The sequence below is a fragment of the Cyprinodon variegatus genome, unplaced genomic scaffold, assembly GCF_000732505.1.
Source record: "Cyprinodon variegatus isolate N-32 unplaced genomic scaffold, C_variegatus-1.0 Scaffold318, whole genome shotgun sequence".
NCBI lineage: Eukaryota > Metazoa > Chordata > Actinopteri > Cyprinodontiformes > Cyprinodontidae > Cyprinodon > Cyprinodon variegatus.
This window is the reverse complement of record NW_015150771.1, coordinates 128344-147684: the sequence shown is the minus strand read 5'-3', so window position 1 is coordinate 147684 and position 19341 is coordinate 128344. Positions and strand designations below refer to the sequence as shown.

Below are 19341 nucleotides of genomic sequence, written 5' to 3'. Positions count from 1 at the left end.
TTAACTATCATTCAGTCTTCCTGCATTGTAGGGGCCTTATTGTGGGAAATAAATGATCAAATCATGGAGGCTCAGCCGTCTTAACCGGACCTGGCACTGGACCTTGAACCGGACTTTCGCACTCCTTAAACAAAATTTGTAGTGGCCTAAAATATATAAGGATGTTAAAAGTTATGTTCTGGCCTGTCCAGTGTGTGCCAACAACAAAGCCCGTCACCAACCTCCCAGTGGTCTTATTCAAAGATTGCCTATCTCTAAACGTCTGTGGTCTCATATTGCCCTGGATTTTTTTGCTGTACTACCACCATCTAAGTGTTTCACCACCATCCTTTGATCAGCCGCTTCTTCGAACACTGCCACCTCATCCCTCTTGGTTGTCTTCCATCCTCCCTTGAGACAGCTGTTTTTCGTCCTCATGGAATCCCTTGTGAAACCCCATCAGAAAGGGGTTGGCAATTTATCTCCTGAGTCTGGAAGGTTTTCAACAGACTTCCTGTAGTTCTCCGCTTCTAGATTCTTGTTGTTTTGTATATAAAACTGCGCTTGGGCCAAAAAACTACAAACCAACATGCCAGTTCCTGAGTTCTGTTGCAACCATCCGGGGAAGGGAGATAGTTACAACAGTTGACTTGAGTTTATTTAAAAATAAATGGTAGTTGTAGGCCCAGTCACCTCTGAATAATTACTGTAAGAGAAAAACATTGTTGCAACCGTCCTTAGTCTCCCCGTACATGTCATTTCATCCACACAAACCTTTAAACTACTGTAGGCTGCAGCCATAAATATTTGCATGTGAGTCTATAGTTGTTTTCAATAATAGCTCATAATAGCTTTTACCAGAGCAATCTGCTACAAGATTGAAAACATTCTGTTTAGGCCTTTATTTATTTATTTATTTTTTTACTCTTGAGCCTTGCACCTAATCATTACTCTGGCCAAGTACACATTAACGTTCACATTCTTGCTCAATTTTTGGACCTTTTGACTCTAATCTGTCTTACTTGTGGCAGCAGAGAGCTTTGAGCCAACACTGCCTGAAGGAGTTATCAGCTGTGGGTAAAACACTAACCACTCATAGCCTTTCCACAGGTTTTTATAATTCAGATCAGTTTCAAATCAGTTTTCTTTGTTTGATGGGAGTATGTAGATTTGTGTGAATGAGTGTAAAGGGATTCTTACTTGAACGCATGTTTTGAAATTGCAGCTGTAATATTGGGAAATGCAAGACCAACAGCAGCTTGCATTTTCCTTAGCAATGTCTACAGCTGAGTCCTACTCAGGAACTTATAACATGGGTTGGAACGATAACGCTTATACAGCAGGGTTGCTTAATGCTTTACAATATAGCAATGATATTCCTGAACTGGTGAGTTTTTTCAGTGCAATTTTACAACATTTTTTTAAATAATTATGAAAGAAAATATCCTAATTGGGTAAAATCAAATGAACAGTCTGCAGAAATAGATAAATTTGTCTTCAATATTAATAAATATCGTGCCAACCCCAAAATCAACATGTGACAACACTTTTCCTTTTCTCTTCTCTGGTACAGTTTAAGTTCTGGAGACTCACTTGCTTTACTTGGTAGCAAACAAGAGCCCTGCATCATTCACCTCACAGGCAACGGATGATCCACGAAGCTCTTACTGTTTTCCCTCACACCTTGCACATAATGCTGTGTCCCAATGACAAAGACCTGGACTAAATTCTTTGCACAAAGGATCATTTTCCTTTATCAATACAGCAAAGTATCATTAAGAATGAAATAAGGAAAAAATCTAATCTTAATCTCTATTCAAGCGGAAAAAATAACGCAGGAGGTTTTTTTTTGTTTGTTTTTGTTTTTTATATAGATGACATTTCTGGCACTACATTAATTAATTTATATTAACAATAGAATCTAATAAAAAAAACTACAGGAAGGTTGAAACAAGTTCTGCTTGATTTGTCCTTTCATTTTTGAACAAGTAAACATTTGACAAGGTTATTAATGTTCTTATCGTTCATTTATTACAAACAAGGAGCTAACTTTAGAACTTGCTTATGAACTTCTTTTAGGTGGGTTTCTGTTAAAAGGGGTTTCCTTTTCTGTAGTAGTTAATACTATGATTATCTGGAGTCTCATTTATCACACAAAACAGGGCCCATCCATATGGATACGCATATAAAGCATATAGACGCTGGATTTTATCAGATCGAAAACCAAATACTGAGTTATGCTGCCAATGACAAGTCCTGTGCTGAACAATAAACAGTTTTCATCGCATTTTCAAAATATTCATACTTTTCCATTGATGCCGACTTTTTATTCAAGTTCACTTTAACTAGAAAAGCCATATAAAAATTATAATTACACTCAATTGTTTCTTCTGGCTGATCTGCATAATGCCCTGTCTTGGAGACGTCTATTATGTTGAAATAAGAGGCATTTTGTGCCTTACTAATGGGAAAGTTTTTACAACTTTGGGTCACTATAAAATTTGAAAAGTAAATTTAACACAAATCATTTGAGAAAATGTATTGCCTTACTACCATTTATTTACTTTATTAACTAAAATTTAAGAGATAAAACCAATGAAGTGCATCTAATTTATTTTGTCAAACAAACATGGTATCAACATTTTAATGTAATGTTTAATTCTGTTAACTGAACCTAAGTACAGTAACAGTTTCTACATTTAAATGTATTTATATATAAACCGCTGGACTTATTAGTACATAAGTTCAATTTCATTCTCCCGCAGATTCCATTGTTCTTCCCCACTTTGTACTGGTCAGAAATGGGCCTCTTAATATTGCTAACAGAACCCCACTTACTGTATAGAAAAATCAAATGCCCAAAATTGCTTCTTAGCCAACTCTAGATAAGAAAGAGAAAAGGCGTTTTTCTTTTTTTTTTTTTTTTATCAAATTGTGTTTAGGGTTTTTATTTTTTACAGAGTACAAGCTGTACATTTCAGTTAGATTTTAATGAAATGCAGTACTGGAAAAAAAAATATATTTTCCTAACTGATCAATTTAAATTATAGAATTAAGAGTCTCTGTGTATTGGGACATGGCTAAGCTCCACTGTTTCTTATATAGGTTGGAGAAACAGTCGACATATGAACCCTCCACCCCCCCTACCCCCACCCCATGGCTGTGCTTGCTTGGTGTTAGTCTTTCTTTTGTCTCGCCCCTGTCTTACTTCCAGGTTATGGGCTGGTGCAGGAGGAACTTGTGTCCCCGGCCTCCATGCAGTACAGCTTGCCCTCTCCATTGGGTGTGGAACCATACTGGCAGGAAGTTTCCAGCCTGGAGTGTGCACCTATTGCCACCACGGAAGAAGACACTTTAATGGAGATGTCGGATGTTCAAGTGTGGCCAGCAGGGGTTAGCCCCTCTCTGGTCACCGTTGAGGATTCGTCGCTAGATGGTAGCAGTCGAGCCGATGACTCTGAGGGTGCCACCCTTTCATTGCCCTGCAGCTTGGGTCACCCAAGCAGTGGAGCCAGTGGGGCCAGTGGTTCCATAATGGAGCTGGAAGAAGAGGAGGAGGAGGAGGAGGAGGAAGGGGAGGTTGAGGAGGAGGAGGTACCACAAGAGCCAGCAAGTGCACTGGCAGAATGGGACAGGGTGAGGGCCAGTGGCGCTGTTCCCAAAGTCAATCTGAATGGGCAACTGGGAGGTCAGAGGTCAGATGCAAGGAGATGTGTTGCTGTGGAAGTGGGAGGAGGAAGTAAAGGAGTAGCTGGAGGTGTGGGGCTGGGTTCAGTGGAAGGGATTTCTCTTGTTACAGGCCAGCAGGTGTATGCCCAGCATGGTGAGGTTACTGGGCTAGATCAGCCACCAGAACACAACGGGGACAACCGGTACGTCGTCATCAAGGTCATGCAATTTAAAAGTCCTGTACACCTAGTTTCTCTGCTAATAACCAGTTCTGTATCCATCTGCTTTGCAGGATGGTGGGAGGAGGTGCGTTTCAGCCATACTTGCCAGACAAGGACTCCCTGCAGGGCTGGGTGGGCTCGGTATCATCAGGATACGACGGAAGCGTGCCAGGCTTGCATACAGCGCAGGAGGCCCTACTGACTCCGGTGTGTGATACGAGTTACTCTTATATGCTGCGTGGGCACCTCCTAAAGGGCGCAAAGCCTTTTGACACAGGGCCGGGCTTTTCTCATCACGAGGCGGGCCAACAACCTTGGGAGCAGGAGCAGAGGCGAGGCCAGGTCAGGTTGCAATGCCGACCACCCGCCGCTTCCTGTACCTGAAGAGGAAAAACATTTTCATCTTTTTAACTTCTTTTAAATTAATATCCAACCTTTTTTTTTCTATTTAAATTAACAACTCAGCAATCATCAAAACTGATGATTGGTCATTTTTGATAAATTGACCCAGATCAAAAGGATTTTTTCTTAAAAGAAAAAATTGTTTTACCATAATATCACATAATCCACACACAGCTTAATCATTCAATGCTGCTTTATATCATTGACTTCATTCAAGTCGGTCTGTCTTTTTCCAGAAAGAAGAAGGCGTGAAGAAGGAAGACTTTTCAGCGGAGGCAAAGATTGTTGAGGAGCGCGGAATCGCGCTTTCAAGAAAAGTAAGATGATTGCTCTTTTAATATTCTCCATGAGTCACACTTGAAAAGGGATGGCCTTGTTTTAAGCTATATCCATGTCATTGTTTTCATCAAATATTGTAAACCCATCTATAAAAAAAATAGCAGTAGTAAAATAAAAACTGCTTTAAAACAATGGACGGCAGAGTTTTTCAAAGATATTGCATCTAATTACCTTAAAGTTAAATGTTGCTGGATCAGAACTTAATAACAAGGTAATAAGCGAGAAGCATCCTTTGTGTCTGGTTTAGGTTTGTATGTCTCTGCTCTGAACTGTGTTCTTTACCAACATATTTTGTTCTATTAATTTGAAGAACATACAGGGAACTTCTTAATTTACCTAAGACTATTCCAATGTGCACTAAAAAAATGGCAGCAATCTAACTGTTTACTCTTTCCTCAAAATACTGTCTTAACATTTCAGGATCTACCTAATAGAGGTATATAGTATGAATGAGAAAAAAAATTTAACTGTCTAAAAGATTTGTTAAATGGAACCACAGAAAATAGTAATTTTCCTCAGGATTTTTATACTATAATAATCTTATACGGGCAAGTGTAGCACAAAGAGGAAAATGCCTTTTTTCATTTATTATACAATGGCTTATTTCAAGTATTAATAGTATTAAATTTTTACCAACATGCACCTATATAGAGTAGCTAAAGTTGCATTTTTTATAATTTCTCTGCTTTTCACTGGTGCTGTTATTTTGGCATCCTTTGCTACTCAAACAATGTGCTGTCCTTCAAATTACATGACAAGGTTCTTAGTCACAATGTATAAACTGCACCAGGTCCCCCGAAATCCATGCAAGGCAATAATCCGAGGCAATAGGTTTAAACACCTCAGAATGCCAGGAGCACATTTGCAAAAATAAAAAAAAATGTTTGCAAAGGGAAGTCCTTTTTATTTCAAAAATTCCAGATAAATTGAAAGATGTCAGACATGGGACCGAGCAGCAGCATAGCTGCATTTCATCAGCACAGGACTGACTGCAGCTTACTGTATGATGGGAGGGAATGTTTATGCTCTCCTTAGTGCAGTTCGTATGTCGCTTTTGGTTCACTTAATAACGTCCGCACTTAAGGTTTACTTATAGTCAAAGGTCACAAATGTTTTTTTTATTGTCTAACCTGTGTCATTTATGAACGTGTTGTACTAAGAAACTGCACATTTTTTATTAAAATTGTAGTATTTTCTTATTTAACTTTAAGGGATTTTTTAATATAAAGGAAGGATTTTTTTCTGCTAGACAGATAAAACAAGAAAACTATGACTCAGATCAGTTAGTAACAATGAAAAACTCAACATATAGTAAGAAAAATGTTGAATTTTATTAATACAGTGATTGATTTGGTTGGCTGACTGCTAAACATAAAGCCCTATGAGACCCTAAACTTGTGAGCCATGGTTAGTTTCCTGCCCTGTTGCAGCACTTAACTGGTCCAAGTGTTGTCTCCTTCCCTCCTCCTGCCCTCCTTGCTCCAGGTGGGGGCGGATGTAAGAAAGGGTGCTCATTCATTGCAGCGCACCAGTCTGCGGAGAGTTAAACACTGAAATACACGTATACTACCCGATCCTTCAGGTACGGGACAACAAAACAAGCACTTGTGCAACCCAGTGCTTGGAAAATTACCTGTGTGATTAATTTTAAAAATCTGATAGAGCCTAATAGTTTTTTGCACAAGCTTTGACAGCATTGCGCCGTCGCTCCCTGGTAGAACCTTATTTCTATAACGCTGTTTGAATAAAAAAGGTTGGTTGTTGTGTAAAATGTTACATCGAAAAAGACAGGCTGCAGTCATTTGGCAAACGTTTAAATTCTCTACTGACCTAATTCAAATTGGATTTTTTTTTTTCCTTTTATTTTCAAATTCCAAAAGTAGTTTTAATGCACAAAACATTCTTCAAAACACAGAGATGGAAGCACTCATGTCATGATGCTACTTCGTATAGCAGATCTGGAAAATTATAGAGAAAGTAAGGATCCCATTTACTGTATGGAATAGATTTTGTGTTTTCATTTGAATGCTAGAAAACTACAAGGTATATGTGTTTAAATTTAATACCCTGTGCAATAACCTGTTTCTTTATATATGATACCCAGTCCAATATATATATATATATATATATATATATATATATATATATATATATATATATATATATATATATATATATATATATATACCCCTCTATACAAATACCCATGTAAATACCCAATGCAGTAACCTTGTACTGTATAATAATCCTGCTCAATAAGATACTTCAGCTGTCAGATATATATACTATATACTGTACTTGTGACAGTGTAATGACAATAAAAAACGCTATGGAAAAAAAAAAAAAAAAATGTGTATGCCTAACCCATAGAACGTCCATCAATACACCTCTGAACAATGTTGGATGCAGCTTTAGAAAATGTGTGTGACCGCAATATTTTAGAGTCGTTTTAATCTGTTCTAGCTAATGTGGCACACATCGTTAATTTAAACTATAGTTATGACATAAACCTTTGTCTGTATTCCTTTAGGGCTGTGTTAAATCCATTAGGGACAAATATATGTGTATGAAATGCTGGTAAAGATTATCAGTCATCCAGGTCATTGTCATTCCAAAAAAGTAAAAAATTGATATTTGTTTTTTCTTTTCTTTTTTTTTTTTTTTTTTTTGAAAAAGCTTCCTAGACAAGAAGCAAAATGTTTTCAAATTTGGACAAAAAGTCCAGGGGATTGTTTTTTCATTTTATTAGTATGAACAGTGAGCTTTATGCTGACTTTAATAAAAGAATACCAGTCACCAGCTTTGCTCCTGGAAATTTCCTTTTTTTATTTGTACCCTAAGTGATATATATATTTTTTTGATAGATCAGATAAACCATCAGTGGTGTAAGAAAAATCATTTAGGTCATGTTGTTTCAAGAGGAACCGAATTAATCAATCTTGTGAAAATTGGGTTATTCAGTTTGCACTGACTGTGTTTTCCAACAGAACTACCCAGTCAAAGAGCTACAAAAACCACATGAAGAACCTAGAATTTCTCTTACTTTTTTATTAAAGATGTTTGAACAGTAGTCTCCCTCGCACTGTCATGAGCCGACAAAACTGACACCACTGAAGACTCCTGGATAGTCAGAAAAAAACTGAGCGGAAGTCAGGTTGCTTTTGCCACATTATGCTGTTAGTGTTTGTTTCATTGATCTTTTCATTTTTTTAAGCTACTGAAAGAAGCCTCAGATAAAATTATGCTGTTTGGGAATGAAAGCGTCTTTTTTACTGCAAGTCCAGACAAAAAAGGTTCTACTAGATGCAAAGCTGCGCCTCAGTGAATTGTCAATGATTTCAAAATTGAAAGTGAAATATAATTTATAACAGACCTCATCTAAATAAATTTAGATATAAAAAAAATTAAAAATACAAGAGAATCCAAATTCAGCACTTTTTTTTCATGATTTAGTTAAATTTGACATAAATGCTTTGTTTCCAATGTTCATGAATATGTTTAAACAGCTGGAAGTTTGGTGACATGTCTAGAAAATTAAAAAGAAACTGCAGGAGCGTAGTGAAAGAGAATTTCAATGGCCTCTGTAAACATAATGGTAGTGCTGGTAGCTAACATCCTTTTCTGAAGGCCACAAATTAGTACCCATAAAGAGTGCACACATATTAATCCATGAACATTTTCAGATTATTCAGTTTTGAAATGCATCTGAATAGTTATTTTTTATCCTGTTTGAATGTATGATATTCTCATTTTAGATGCATTTTACACAGCTTTCCAACCTTTTTTGTTTTTACCTTTTGTCATATCTTTTTATCACCTTCTTACAGGCCAAAATTATATTGAATGTATATTTACTCCTTTTCACTGTTTCTGATGTATTTCAGGACCGGAAACCCACTGCCAAAACACCTACCACAAAAACACGACCAGAAAGAAGATGGAAATGAAAAATGAAGAGGAGAAAAAGATGAAAAACAAAACAAAAAAAACATGCAAGGACAAAGATGCAAGGACAACAGAAATATCCTCAACCTGTGATCACAAAGCACCACAAAACAAAAGAAGACAAAAACAAAAAAGAGGAGTTGAACTTGTAGTTTTATAACATTTGTAAAGAAAACTATAACTAAACAAAAGGCATGATGATTCATTTTTATACAAAAAAATATATAAATGTTCGTAAGACAGCTAAAAAAAAAAAGCAACAAAGTGCTTCCTGTGAACTGTAATCGCATGATAACTGCTGGTGCATGCCCTTTGACCTTTTGAACTGTCATTATCTACAAACTGAAGGAGTACAAACTGAAGCTACAGGTGCCAGCCTGTGCAGGGGTGGTTACAGGCAGTCCCTTTTAAAAGGGCCTCCTGTCCCCTAAATGAAGCAGTGTGGCAGCGAGTTGAGTCCATTACCAGTGCAGCCAAAAAAACAAAAAAAAAACACAAGTCCCTTGAAGGTTGGCTGTGTATGCAGCTAAGCCTCTGCTGAGCCTATTAACGCTTCTGCCACTGGACCCTTTTTCCTCTTATTCTTAATGTGATATATGCACTCTATGCCATGTGAACACGTGTGCGCGTGTGTGTTTAAATTGCTCTGCTGCTTGTGTTTCCTGGGCTTCCCAGATAGGCTTGTTGTCTCTGTGATGTCACAGCGTGCTAGACCTCTGCTAGGAGAAGGCCGCTGGCTCTTCTCTGCTTGTGAGCTCCCATCTGCGTGTCAGTGTTTTTATTTAGATTTATTCTCAGAGAAGTTTGCTTTCTCTTTGGTATCTGTACACTTTGGTTTCCCCCTTTGATTGAATCTGTTAGAGATTTGATTCTCTTTAATTCCCTCGTGTTTTCAAGTGTTTTAAAGACGTCAGAATGTTTTCCTTTGAAAAGAAATGATTGCTTGACAGCATTGCACAGCGTCTCTATGATAAATATCTCAACGTTTTCCTTCCATATAAGCATTTTGGTTATTCTTCCAATTTTCTTTGTAGCATATCTCTTTTTTAGCATCTCTATCAGTGACCCCACTCTATATGCATTCAAAGTCACAGGTCTCTTCTATCTGCTCCATGTTATCTTTGTTTTTGTTGTTTTATATCCACTGTGACACATCACTGTCACATTTTTATTAATCCTAAGCAAAAGCATGGAATGCAGGAATCACTGAGATTTTGGCTTTTAAGTGTATTTTTGCACTGTGACTGTCCAGTTATCACTGACCCCAAACTCGTGAACTCTCTGTACATGTTTCTTGCAAAGGTATTTATATCTCCCCTAATTTCAATCTATTTTATTGGAATTTTAAGTATTGCAAAATTGCGGAGAGGAAGAAAAGCTTTTTCATTTAAAAACCTAAAGAGTATAGCATATATTTACAACTCAGCAACACCATATGAGAGCTACATTTTAATGCAAATAAAGGTGTACGGTAAATCTTTTTTGGTATGTCTCTACCAGCTTTTGCCCATTGGTCTTTGCACTGCAGCTCAGACTTGGTTAGATTGGATAGAGATCATACATTTTAAGGTCATACCTTATATTCTGATGTAGATTTAAGTCTAGACATTGACTGGGCCATTTTAGCAGATACATATCCATAGAAATGTTTCTCCAAATATTTGAAGAGGAAAGTTTTCCAGCTGGAAATTGAGCTATCACCTCTGCCTAAAGCTTTTTCAGATTTTCTTTCAGAATTGCCCTATTTCAAGCCTGAGGAGTCTTTCCATCTTTCAGGCCAGCTTCCATGTAGCTGCTAAAGAAAAGCATCTTCAGGTAGATGCAGTGTTTGTTTTGCATTCGGACCATGAAGTAGAGCTTCCATAGCTTTCAAAACCAATCTCCATTCTTGTAGGCTGTCTCCACTGCATTGCTTTTGGAGAACTTTAAATTGCTTATGAGTTTGTTTTAATTGTTGCTGTTTTCTTGTCAGTCTTCCATAAAGGCCTGATTTGTTGGGCGCACAAAAAATTCTTGTCCTGTCAAAAGGTTGTCCCTTCTCTGCAGCTCCTCCAGAGGTACCATGGGAATCCAGACTGAATTTCTGCTCAATGTTATTGATGTCACTTTACATAAACAGGCATGAATATAAACGTTTGTAGTTGTGCCATATTCTTGAGTATTAAGCAGTACTTTTAAGATGCCCAGATCTGTTATACATCTTGACAGCTTTAACCCTTACCTGACGCTCTTTGACTATTCATTTTAAAAAGATTGAAATGTTGTAAAAAGTTTTTCTTCCTCTTAACAATTCTACCGAGCTTTCTTAGTACCGTGTCCGACTTCAGTAAGCACTCAGCAACTAAGTAAACACACCAAAAATGGCAAAAAAGTGAACTATGCAAACTCCAATACACACAAACACAGAAAAATGCAAAAAAACAAAAGGTTTAAATCACAAAAAATAGGCAGAAACATTAAAAAAATATTTTTCAAATACTAAAAACAAACAGATGCTATAACAGGCTGCAAACTGGCACCACAAAACAAAAGTGCGCCTGATCACCAAGAGAAGTGGCCACCTCCATATATCTATGGACATTAATGGGATACCTACAAGAAAGATAGAGGAAAGAAGGAAATCTGTTTTCCTTTTTCTTTTTTAAGCATGTGGTCATAATCTGGTTCCATATTATGGAACAGAAGTATATTTAAGTAAGTGGATAATGCATACTCCTTTTGGGTCAAGTTTGCAGCTTCTTAAAACGTACTGTTTTTGGTATTTGACAAATTTTTTCCTCTGAATTAGTTTCGCTTGTCATAAGATTTTGATGCGTTTTTTGTGACTGTATTCCTTTACTATTTGATGTTATGGAGTTTGGATCATTCATCTGTTTGCTCCTGTCGGCCACCTTATCTTTGCCTTCAGAAAATATCCAACTAAAATGTACTGAAGTTTAAATTTGTTTCATTATAATATGTGAAGATGTTTACTATAAATACCTTTGCAGGGCATGGTACATTCTAGAAAAAGCACACAAAAAACACAATAGACATATATGGTCGAAAGATCAGCCAGATTTACCGCAGCAATAATACCTAATGAAAAGAAAAAAATGGAAGCTTTGCTTTCCCATTTTCCAACAATTTGTGTGATTACGATCAGAGAGATGCTTTTTTTAATTCTTTATTTAAATAGCTAAATGTCGCAAAACCTATTTTTCTTTACAAAAGCTAATGTTTGTTGTGCTACTTAAGATTCATTTTTCTTTCTCTGAGTTATTAAGGCTATTGATGTTTCCTATACAGCATATAAAAACAAGCAAGTTTTCTTTTTTTTAACATGTTATGCAGCAACCAGACAGCAGCCCCATGTAGTCTTTGTACCGTAGTAGCAGACATTTCTGAAGAGTCTCAACACCATCTTATCCCACAAGTACTGTAAAAACTACTGTAGCTTGAATGAGTGCAGCACAGAATGATTGCACACATTTTTCATATCCTTTCCATGCAGGTAACCTTCATCCGATAATAGCACATTTTATAGCAACTTATTTTACACTCAGGTTTTTTTGTTCTGCTGATGTTGGAATTCAGATGGTTCTCTGAAGCATGAGAATTGGACTCAGATTTGGGTCCTTTTGAAGAGCGAATTTGATGTATTGTATGTTTTGGTGACTGCATGAAATGAAAAAATTGTGTGCAAGTGTGTTTGTCAGATTCTATTGAATTAGACCAAAAACTTGTTTTAATTTTGTCTAAATGGGACCTCTCAATGCCGCCGTGGAACACGGAACAGTTTGTTCTTTTTTATTTTCAACCCTTATGAAGAAAAACTAACCAAGCAGGGTTCGACTGCAGCACAGGCATAACTGATTATATATTTTATTTAACGTTTGGTTTATAAGATGGCTTTGTAATGTTGACTTAAAATGCAGCCCTTTCTAAAATGATTGGCAATCTGATAAATGTGTGTTTTAAAATAATTTGATATATTGCAGTAGAAAAAGACTAAAAAAACTCTTTATTTGGATCCATTGATTATTGAAAGGGAAAAAAATCTCATTGTCAGATATTCTTTATAACCACCTGTGCCACAATTAATGATAACACCTCTACAATTACTGTGAAATAAGAACTGATTCAACAGTGACGTACTGGGGTCACATGCCAAATGATTGTACTCAAGACATGACAGAAAAGAAGAAAAAAACGGCCTTTCATGCCCTTTGTTACAAACATGTTGAGTTTGCTAAACTCTAATGGACCTTTAAGTCAGAAATGTAAATCCATTCAACTTATATAGTGCTGTTCTTATCATGCCAACCACTCAAAAGATTTTATATGAGAGCCACATTCCCATGCATGCATTATTGAAAATACAAGATTCAGTTGGCAGCCAGTCCAGAGTTAAACTTAGATGACTATCACCTCTTAGTTAAAGTTGCCCCTACCGCAATCTCATGTTTTATCAGATGAGTGATGGACATTTGGTGTGTTGCTCACCAAGGATAAACCATTGCTAAGTATGGTGGAAGATCTGTGATACTGTGGACCTGTTTCTCTTTCCTGGGATCCTGGGATTCGTATTATATTGCACTGTATCATAACCTCTTCTAAATATTGAAATTGAAAATTTACACTAGATACATTGAAAATGGATTAAATTGAAGCTTTCAGCAGAATCAAAAATATATGACTGAATCAACAGACCAAATGGAAATCAAGCATTTTAGCCGATGTCCATCTCATCTCCCCAACTTAAAATTCAAAGTGAGGTGAGCTGAAGAGAACAAACCATACATGGATAAAGGATTTAATTGCTCTTGCTAAATTAATTTAGCAAGTGCAATTCCGTATAAGCAATGTACTACTGAAAGATGTTTCTCTAAAGAGAATATCAACTCAATTTACCAAATATCTGACTCATGGGATAGAAGATTGTGACACCTTTGATTTTGTTTAAAGTGATTATTTCTTAATAAAGTCAGATGAAAGCAAGCTCAGTCAGCTTTGGAAAAATGTAAACAAAAACAAAAAAAACATTAACTGACAAAGCAAAATTGAAACTAAATTTAAAACTAAGAATAATCCACGTGTATAGGAATTAAGATCACGTATAAAATCCATATGGAATGAAAACTAACTAACTTAACATGAACTTTGCAAGAAGATTTAGGGAAGAGTTTTGGGAACACTAAATTGGAATCTAATTACCAACAGATTTTCTCCCACTTGAATTTATACTTAAATCAAATATAGAAATGTTCTAAACATTTTAGTAGTAGGTTATACCAATGTAATAACAGATTGGATTGATTTTTGCAAAAACAATCTGTATTGTACTGTAACTTTTTGGATACTTTGCTGAATCTCATCAAATTAGATCACAGTAATTTAGCCACAAATAATGACACAATCAGTAATATCAGTCACAATTGCATTGGTCTATATTCCAAACCTAAACATTCTTGAGTTAAAGTAGCATCACCACTAGTTATCACCTCACCATTAAGTGCTTCTACTGGTCTTGCTATCTTTGAAACTAAACCATTTGGATCGGTGCATGATATGAGGCACAAAAGCTAAGTTTGTAGATGTGTTTCACAGATTGAGAGTTGAACTAAGTGGAGAGTTTAAACTGCCAGTTTGACGTTGAAAAAGGATAACAGCTGTAAAGTTATTTGGGGCAGTGGTTCCCAAAGTTGGGGTCATGACCCCGCTGTGGGTTGGGTCAGCATTAAAATCTCTAGACACCAGTTTAGTTTGGAAAATGAAGGAGCGCTGTTTAAATAATAATCAGCTTTATTGTAAGGTCTAGCGGGGCCCTCATTGTCTCTATAGATTAGTAGCCAGTATTGCATACTCCACCCAGTAGTAAATAAAACTTTCCCCTCTAATAAATTCAACTGTAGCCTTATATCTTGTTTAGCAGATAATTATTGACAACTGAGTAGCTTCAATACATCCGAAATTGTCTGAATGTAATTCAGCGCTAGTGTTTGGTGTGGCGTTAAAGTTTATTCCCATTATGAGGTTTGGGAACCACTGTTTTGGAGAATAGTGTGGAAGAAGAAAGGACAATCTTTTAAAAACTAGTCTGAGTACAGTCTGGAACTGAAAAGTAGCATAAATAGAAAGTCTAAAAAAAAAAGCATCATAGCCCTTGGAAAGCTCTCCCAGGTTAGAGGATAAAATCACTGTAAATATTAAACAATTTTTTGTAGCATCAGGTCCTTTGTTATTAGCTTAACTAAAATTAAAGTACTGAAGAGGTACACATTTGATGATACATTATTTTTTGTATTGGTAACTAGATTCGGTTATTGCATGGGTGTAGAGTATACAACCACAATGTCCAATCAGTGCTCAATAATGAAGGATAGATAACCAATTTGACGTTAAAATCGATGTTGGGTTTTCTTTACAGAGTGTGTTCTATCACTACCATCTCTTACATCATGCACTTGCAGGAAAAAAATATTTCTTGTTCTTTAAATCTCGTTTATCATTCAGAAGAAGTCCCTTCTAATGTGATAAAACTTCCCTTCCATCATGTTTGTGTGTTTGGTGTGAAAGTGTGTATGCATGATAACACTTGGTTCCAAACCTTGTCAGATCAGAAGAAGAAAGAAAACATTTTTGCCAAGCATGTGAGTAAAGAGGGTGTTTAACCTACAACAATGTATTTTAAAATGATTATTGTACAATATTACCTGTTGCAAAGACTAGAGATCACCTATACTCCTTTAGACTGGATACATGACAGTGTAAACGCAATATCATATTATTCTATCCTAAGGAATGCAACTGCGCACATGCACAAAAAAGATGGTTTTTAAGAAAATGTATGTATAAATATATGATAAAATATATTTAATTAGAATGCTATGCACCCTCATAGAGTTGTTATGGATGTTCTTTAAGCATTATCTAGTTTAGGCCGACACCCACATCATGGGGAATGTAGAGGCTTTGTAGCTATGACCATTTGTTTTCTTTTCTTTTGTATTGTCCTGGAGAGGATAAACAAACGTGAATATGTATACAAGCCTTTCAATCAAACAGGAAGATATGTATAGAACATGTTATCTTGTACACCAGCTCTTACCATTTACAAGACTTAATAAACAGAAAAGACGCAACATAATGTGTGATTGTTTTCTTTGCTAAAAGCTTAATAAGCCATGTGTTTTAATGTTTTTAACTGACAAAAGTTCAGAGGACATCTGTTTTTAATAACTGGGAATATATTGAGATGCTAATGAAAATGCTTTCTGAAATTATGCTAAAAAAAATTTCTCAACTCAAACTCTTTGTGATGTCTTGGCTCTTTTTAGCTTATCTCTTGCTCCTAAGGGACCCTTAGGAGAAGTACGGTAACTCAGAAACAAATAATCACAAAATAATACAAATATGAGAAGTTCAAACTGGATCTTAAGAAATGAGATTGAACAACAGATGGGCAAAACATTTTTCCTTTATATATATCTGAAGATGAACTTTGAAGTTGGAAAGTAGGACAGTTCTAACCAAAATTTCTACCTCAAAATCAAACCTGATTTCCTAATATCTCATACCACATGTAGTAAAAATAGAGCAAATGTTTGATTACACAAACTGAATAGACATAAACTGACATTAACGGTGGTTGCCACCAGTTACCCTGATCCCTACGTATATAAATCCACAAACACAATCTTATTGCTTTTGGAATTTTGGAATGAATTGAGTTTGTGGCAGATGATGGTGCTAGCACTAAATGTATTTGTATTGTTAATAGTAATCAGAGTTGCTATTTCCTTGAAAAACAAATAAGAGACACTGCTTGGGCAGGCAGGTCTTTCACCCTATGATAAATCATTTTGTGTATGAAATCATTTTCTCAACATTTAACACAAACCAGGATATATTTTGACACGTACCTTTGCTCTAAATATCCGTTTTTACAAGACTGGTTGGTGACCGCAACCCAGCCTGAGAACCATGGATTTTGATGTCCTGTGTGAACCCAGTGTGAACAATTTAATGCTATTTTCCAAAATAAGATTTTTGTCTCTGACTGTAATGCAATGTAACCAAAAGAATTTGGAGCTTTATAGTGTTAAAAACATATGTATTTATTAGCATTAGAATAAATTAACATATTGTGCTGACCTTGACAGGTCAAATTAGGTGTTCAATACACATTAATGTAGTTAATTAATTCGAGATATTATAAAATATTATAAAAGAAAAAAACATACAAAAATAATAAAAAAGTAAAATAAAATAAAAAAGATATTATAAGTCTTGTGTTATAAATTCAGCAAATTAATTGTCATCCTCAATGGTAATGATTAAGTAATGATTGAAAAAGTTAGAAAGTTAGCTAAATGAAAACTACATATCCCAAAATCATATTTTTCTGACGCCCCCTGTTTTCAGCCAATCAGGGCGCTTTAATCACGTGACGAGTTTCAGTACTGGTGCAGCTTGTTTAGAATTTTTTCCCCCTTCCTTTCGACCACGTGGAGGAACATCGACCTCTCAGCAGGCCTGCACATTGAAACCTGCGGCTTATTAAACCCTTTTTACCGTCTGCTGTGGGACGCTGCTCTGGGACCGAGATGTCCTCGGCAGGACAGACCTCCAGGAGCCTGGAGATCCCGGCTGTCCGTAGGATCGCCATCCATGATGCAGCCCACATGCCCAAGGAGTACTCCACCACTCCGGGGGGAACTCTCTTTAGCACCACACCAGGAGGTAAACATGCGCTGAACCCTGACAGGAGATGGAAGGCTTGTTTTCTGTATCATCAGGGTGTAAATATAAGATTCAGCAACAATAACCAAAGAAGGAAAGCAGCCAGTCAGTCATGAACTATTTATAGTGCTGCTCTACAGCTGCACAGACATGTTTACAACAGCAGGGCTCAGAGTGTAACACTAAACCTTATGGAAGTTGGCTCTTTTGTTTATTCTACATTCAGCTAAATAGGACTTTTATTGTTTGTTTAAACAGCATATAAGCGTATTAAAATCAGTTATACAGTAATAATAAGGCAATAGGCAGTGTTTTATATAGAGTTTCACAATAAAAGTGATGCATCCTCAGCTGTCATTATTGCTATATGTTATAATGATTATATTTGCTGCTATAGATGAAATTGTGGGAAAAAGAAATTATTTCATAATAAAATCTTGTTATTGATGGTTCTTTAATTCTTCTTAATTTGTTGTTTAGGAATTGTTAAATTATCCAGAAATATTTCTGCAATTTTGAAAGGCCTTCAGATTACTATTTGTTTACATGGTTTCCTATTATAAGTTGTACACTAGTGAGGCTTTACTGGATTGATTGATTGATTGATTGATTGATTGATTGATTGATTGATTGATTGATTGATTGATTGACTATTAATCTCACAGTGGAGAAATGTACTTGTTACATCAGCTCTAATAGTTAAAAAAGAAGATGGTACCAAAGGAAGAAAAAGGTTGCATGTGATATATACAGTATATACATTGCATCCATATATGACAGCTTTTTTTTTTTTTTTTTTTATAGTAGGATCATTATGCAGGGTTATTGCACAGGGTGTTTACATGGGTATTTATATAGATTATATAGAATAGATTTTTATTTATATATATAGTTATTGCACTGGGTGTTACTGAATGTACAATTTACAGTGAAGTTGGCAAAGATGGCTTTATTTTTAAAAAGCAAAAAGTTTTCAGTAAATGTGTATTTTTTTTTTTTCTTAAAATTCGTGCTATTGCAGAAAGTGGAGCGGTCACTGGTCACCGACCAACTGTCGCATATAGAAAGGCTGGATCCTACTGGGTTAATTTCCAGTAAGGGATAGAGCTGTTCCCAATCCTCCATTTTTGCTGTGAATAATGTGGCTGGGGTGCACATGTTCGCATCAACTGATAACATGTTCTGCAACATTACTAGCTGGGACAGGTTCTCCAGATAAAACAACGTCACCAGAATGTGTCACTAAAGAAGAAATCTAGGTTATTGGTCATGGAAATTGCATAGAAATACACAAAGTAGAACAGAAAAACTGCTTGTTTCGTTTCTTAACATTGTTTTATATATAACATTAAGATATTTCTATGATGTCTAATGCATTAAAACAACACATATTATGTGTTGAACCATCCGTCTCCTCCAGCTTATTCTGTCAGGATCGCTGGCTATCTCTGGCAGTCTATAGGCGAGAGGCGGCGTACACCCTGGATAGGTCGCCAGTCTGTTATGTTTTGAACCAAGGGTTGAAATTGCTTCAGAAAATGTTGCTTTTAATCTTTTAAAACAAATGCTTCAAGCTGTGCTAATTCGGTTGTACTGGCAAACCGAAACCATTCCTTTTTTATTGCGTTTTTATGACAAACGTTATTATTTTGGGGGTAACTTCAGTTAAGTTTATTTCTATAGTACAACACACGTCATCTGAAGTAACTTAACCACAGGTCGTTCCTCCCTGCTCCCATTAGACTTTACAATGTGGCACTAATAACTGAAATAACTAATGTGCAATCACTATTTAATACCCTGTGCAATATATATATATATATACCGTAAATTCTCTAATATTGGCCTGTATTCCAATAGCGGCCGGGTCTCTAATAATGGCCGGTCTCGCTGTCAGAGGAGGTAAATATTGGCCGGTCTCTAATACAGGCCGGGGCTATAAACGTTTTTTCTGGGCATACCTCAACATTATACTTGTGGTAGTAAGTAACATACAAGTACCACAGCCCTGCGCAGCTGTCGGCACAGGCCGACTGCTGCCCGTCTGCGCGAGGAAGAGAAC

The 19341-nt window shown here is 36.3% G+C and overlaps 2 protein-coding genes across 3 annotated transcripts in view; both read left to right on the top strand.

The window, feature by feature from the left end:
• ank1 (ankyrin 1) overlaps positions 1–9035 on the top strand; it is a 97068-nt gene extending 88033 nt beyond the window's left edge. The window contains exons 38-41 of the mRNA XM_015384617.1: positions 3194–3851; positions 3941–4076; positions 4508–4588; positions 8495–9035. Of these exons, the coding sequence (XP_015240103.1) occupies positions 3194–3851; positions 3941–4076; positions 4508–4588; positions 8495–8557 (938 nt within the window). The 3' untranslated portion in view covers positions 8558–9035. The remainder of the gene's footprint in view (positions 1–3193; positions 3852–3940; positions 4077–4507; positions 4589–8494) is intronic.
• A 7970-nt stretch (positions 9036–17005) lies between these two features.
• The window catches only part of LOC107090959 (eukaryotic translation initiation factor 4E-binding protein 1-like), a 5585-nt gene continuing 3249 nt past the window's right edge, over positions 17006–19341 (top strand). The window contains exon 1 of one of the 2 annotated variants that reach the window (XM_015384621.1): positions 17006–17279. In XM_015384621.1, coding sequence (XP_015240107.1) covers positions 17144–17279 — 136 coding nt within the window. In that variant the 5' untranslated portion in view covers positions 17006–17143. The remainder of the gene's footprint in view (positions 17280–19341) is intronic. The other variant, XM_015384620.1, reaches the window with a different exon arrangement.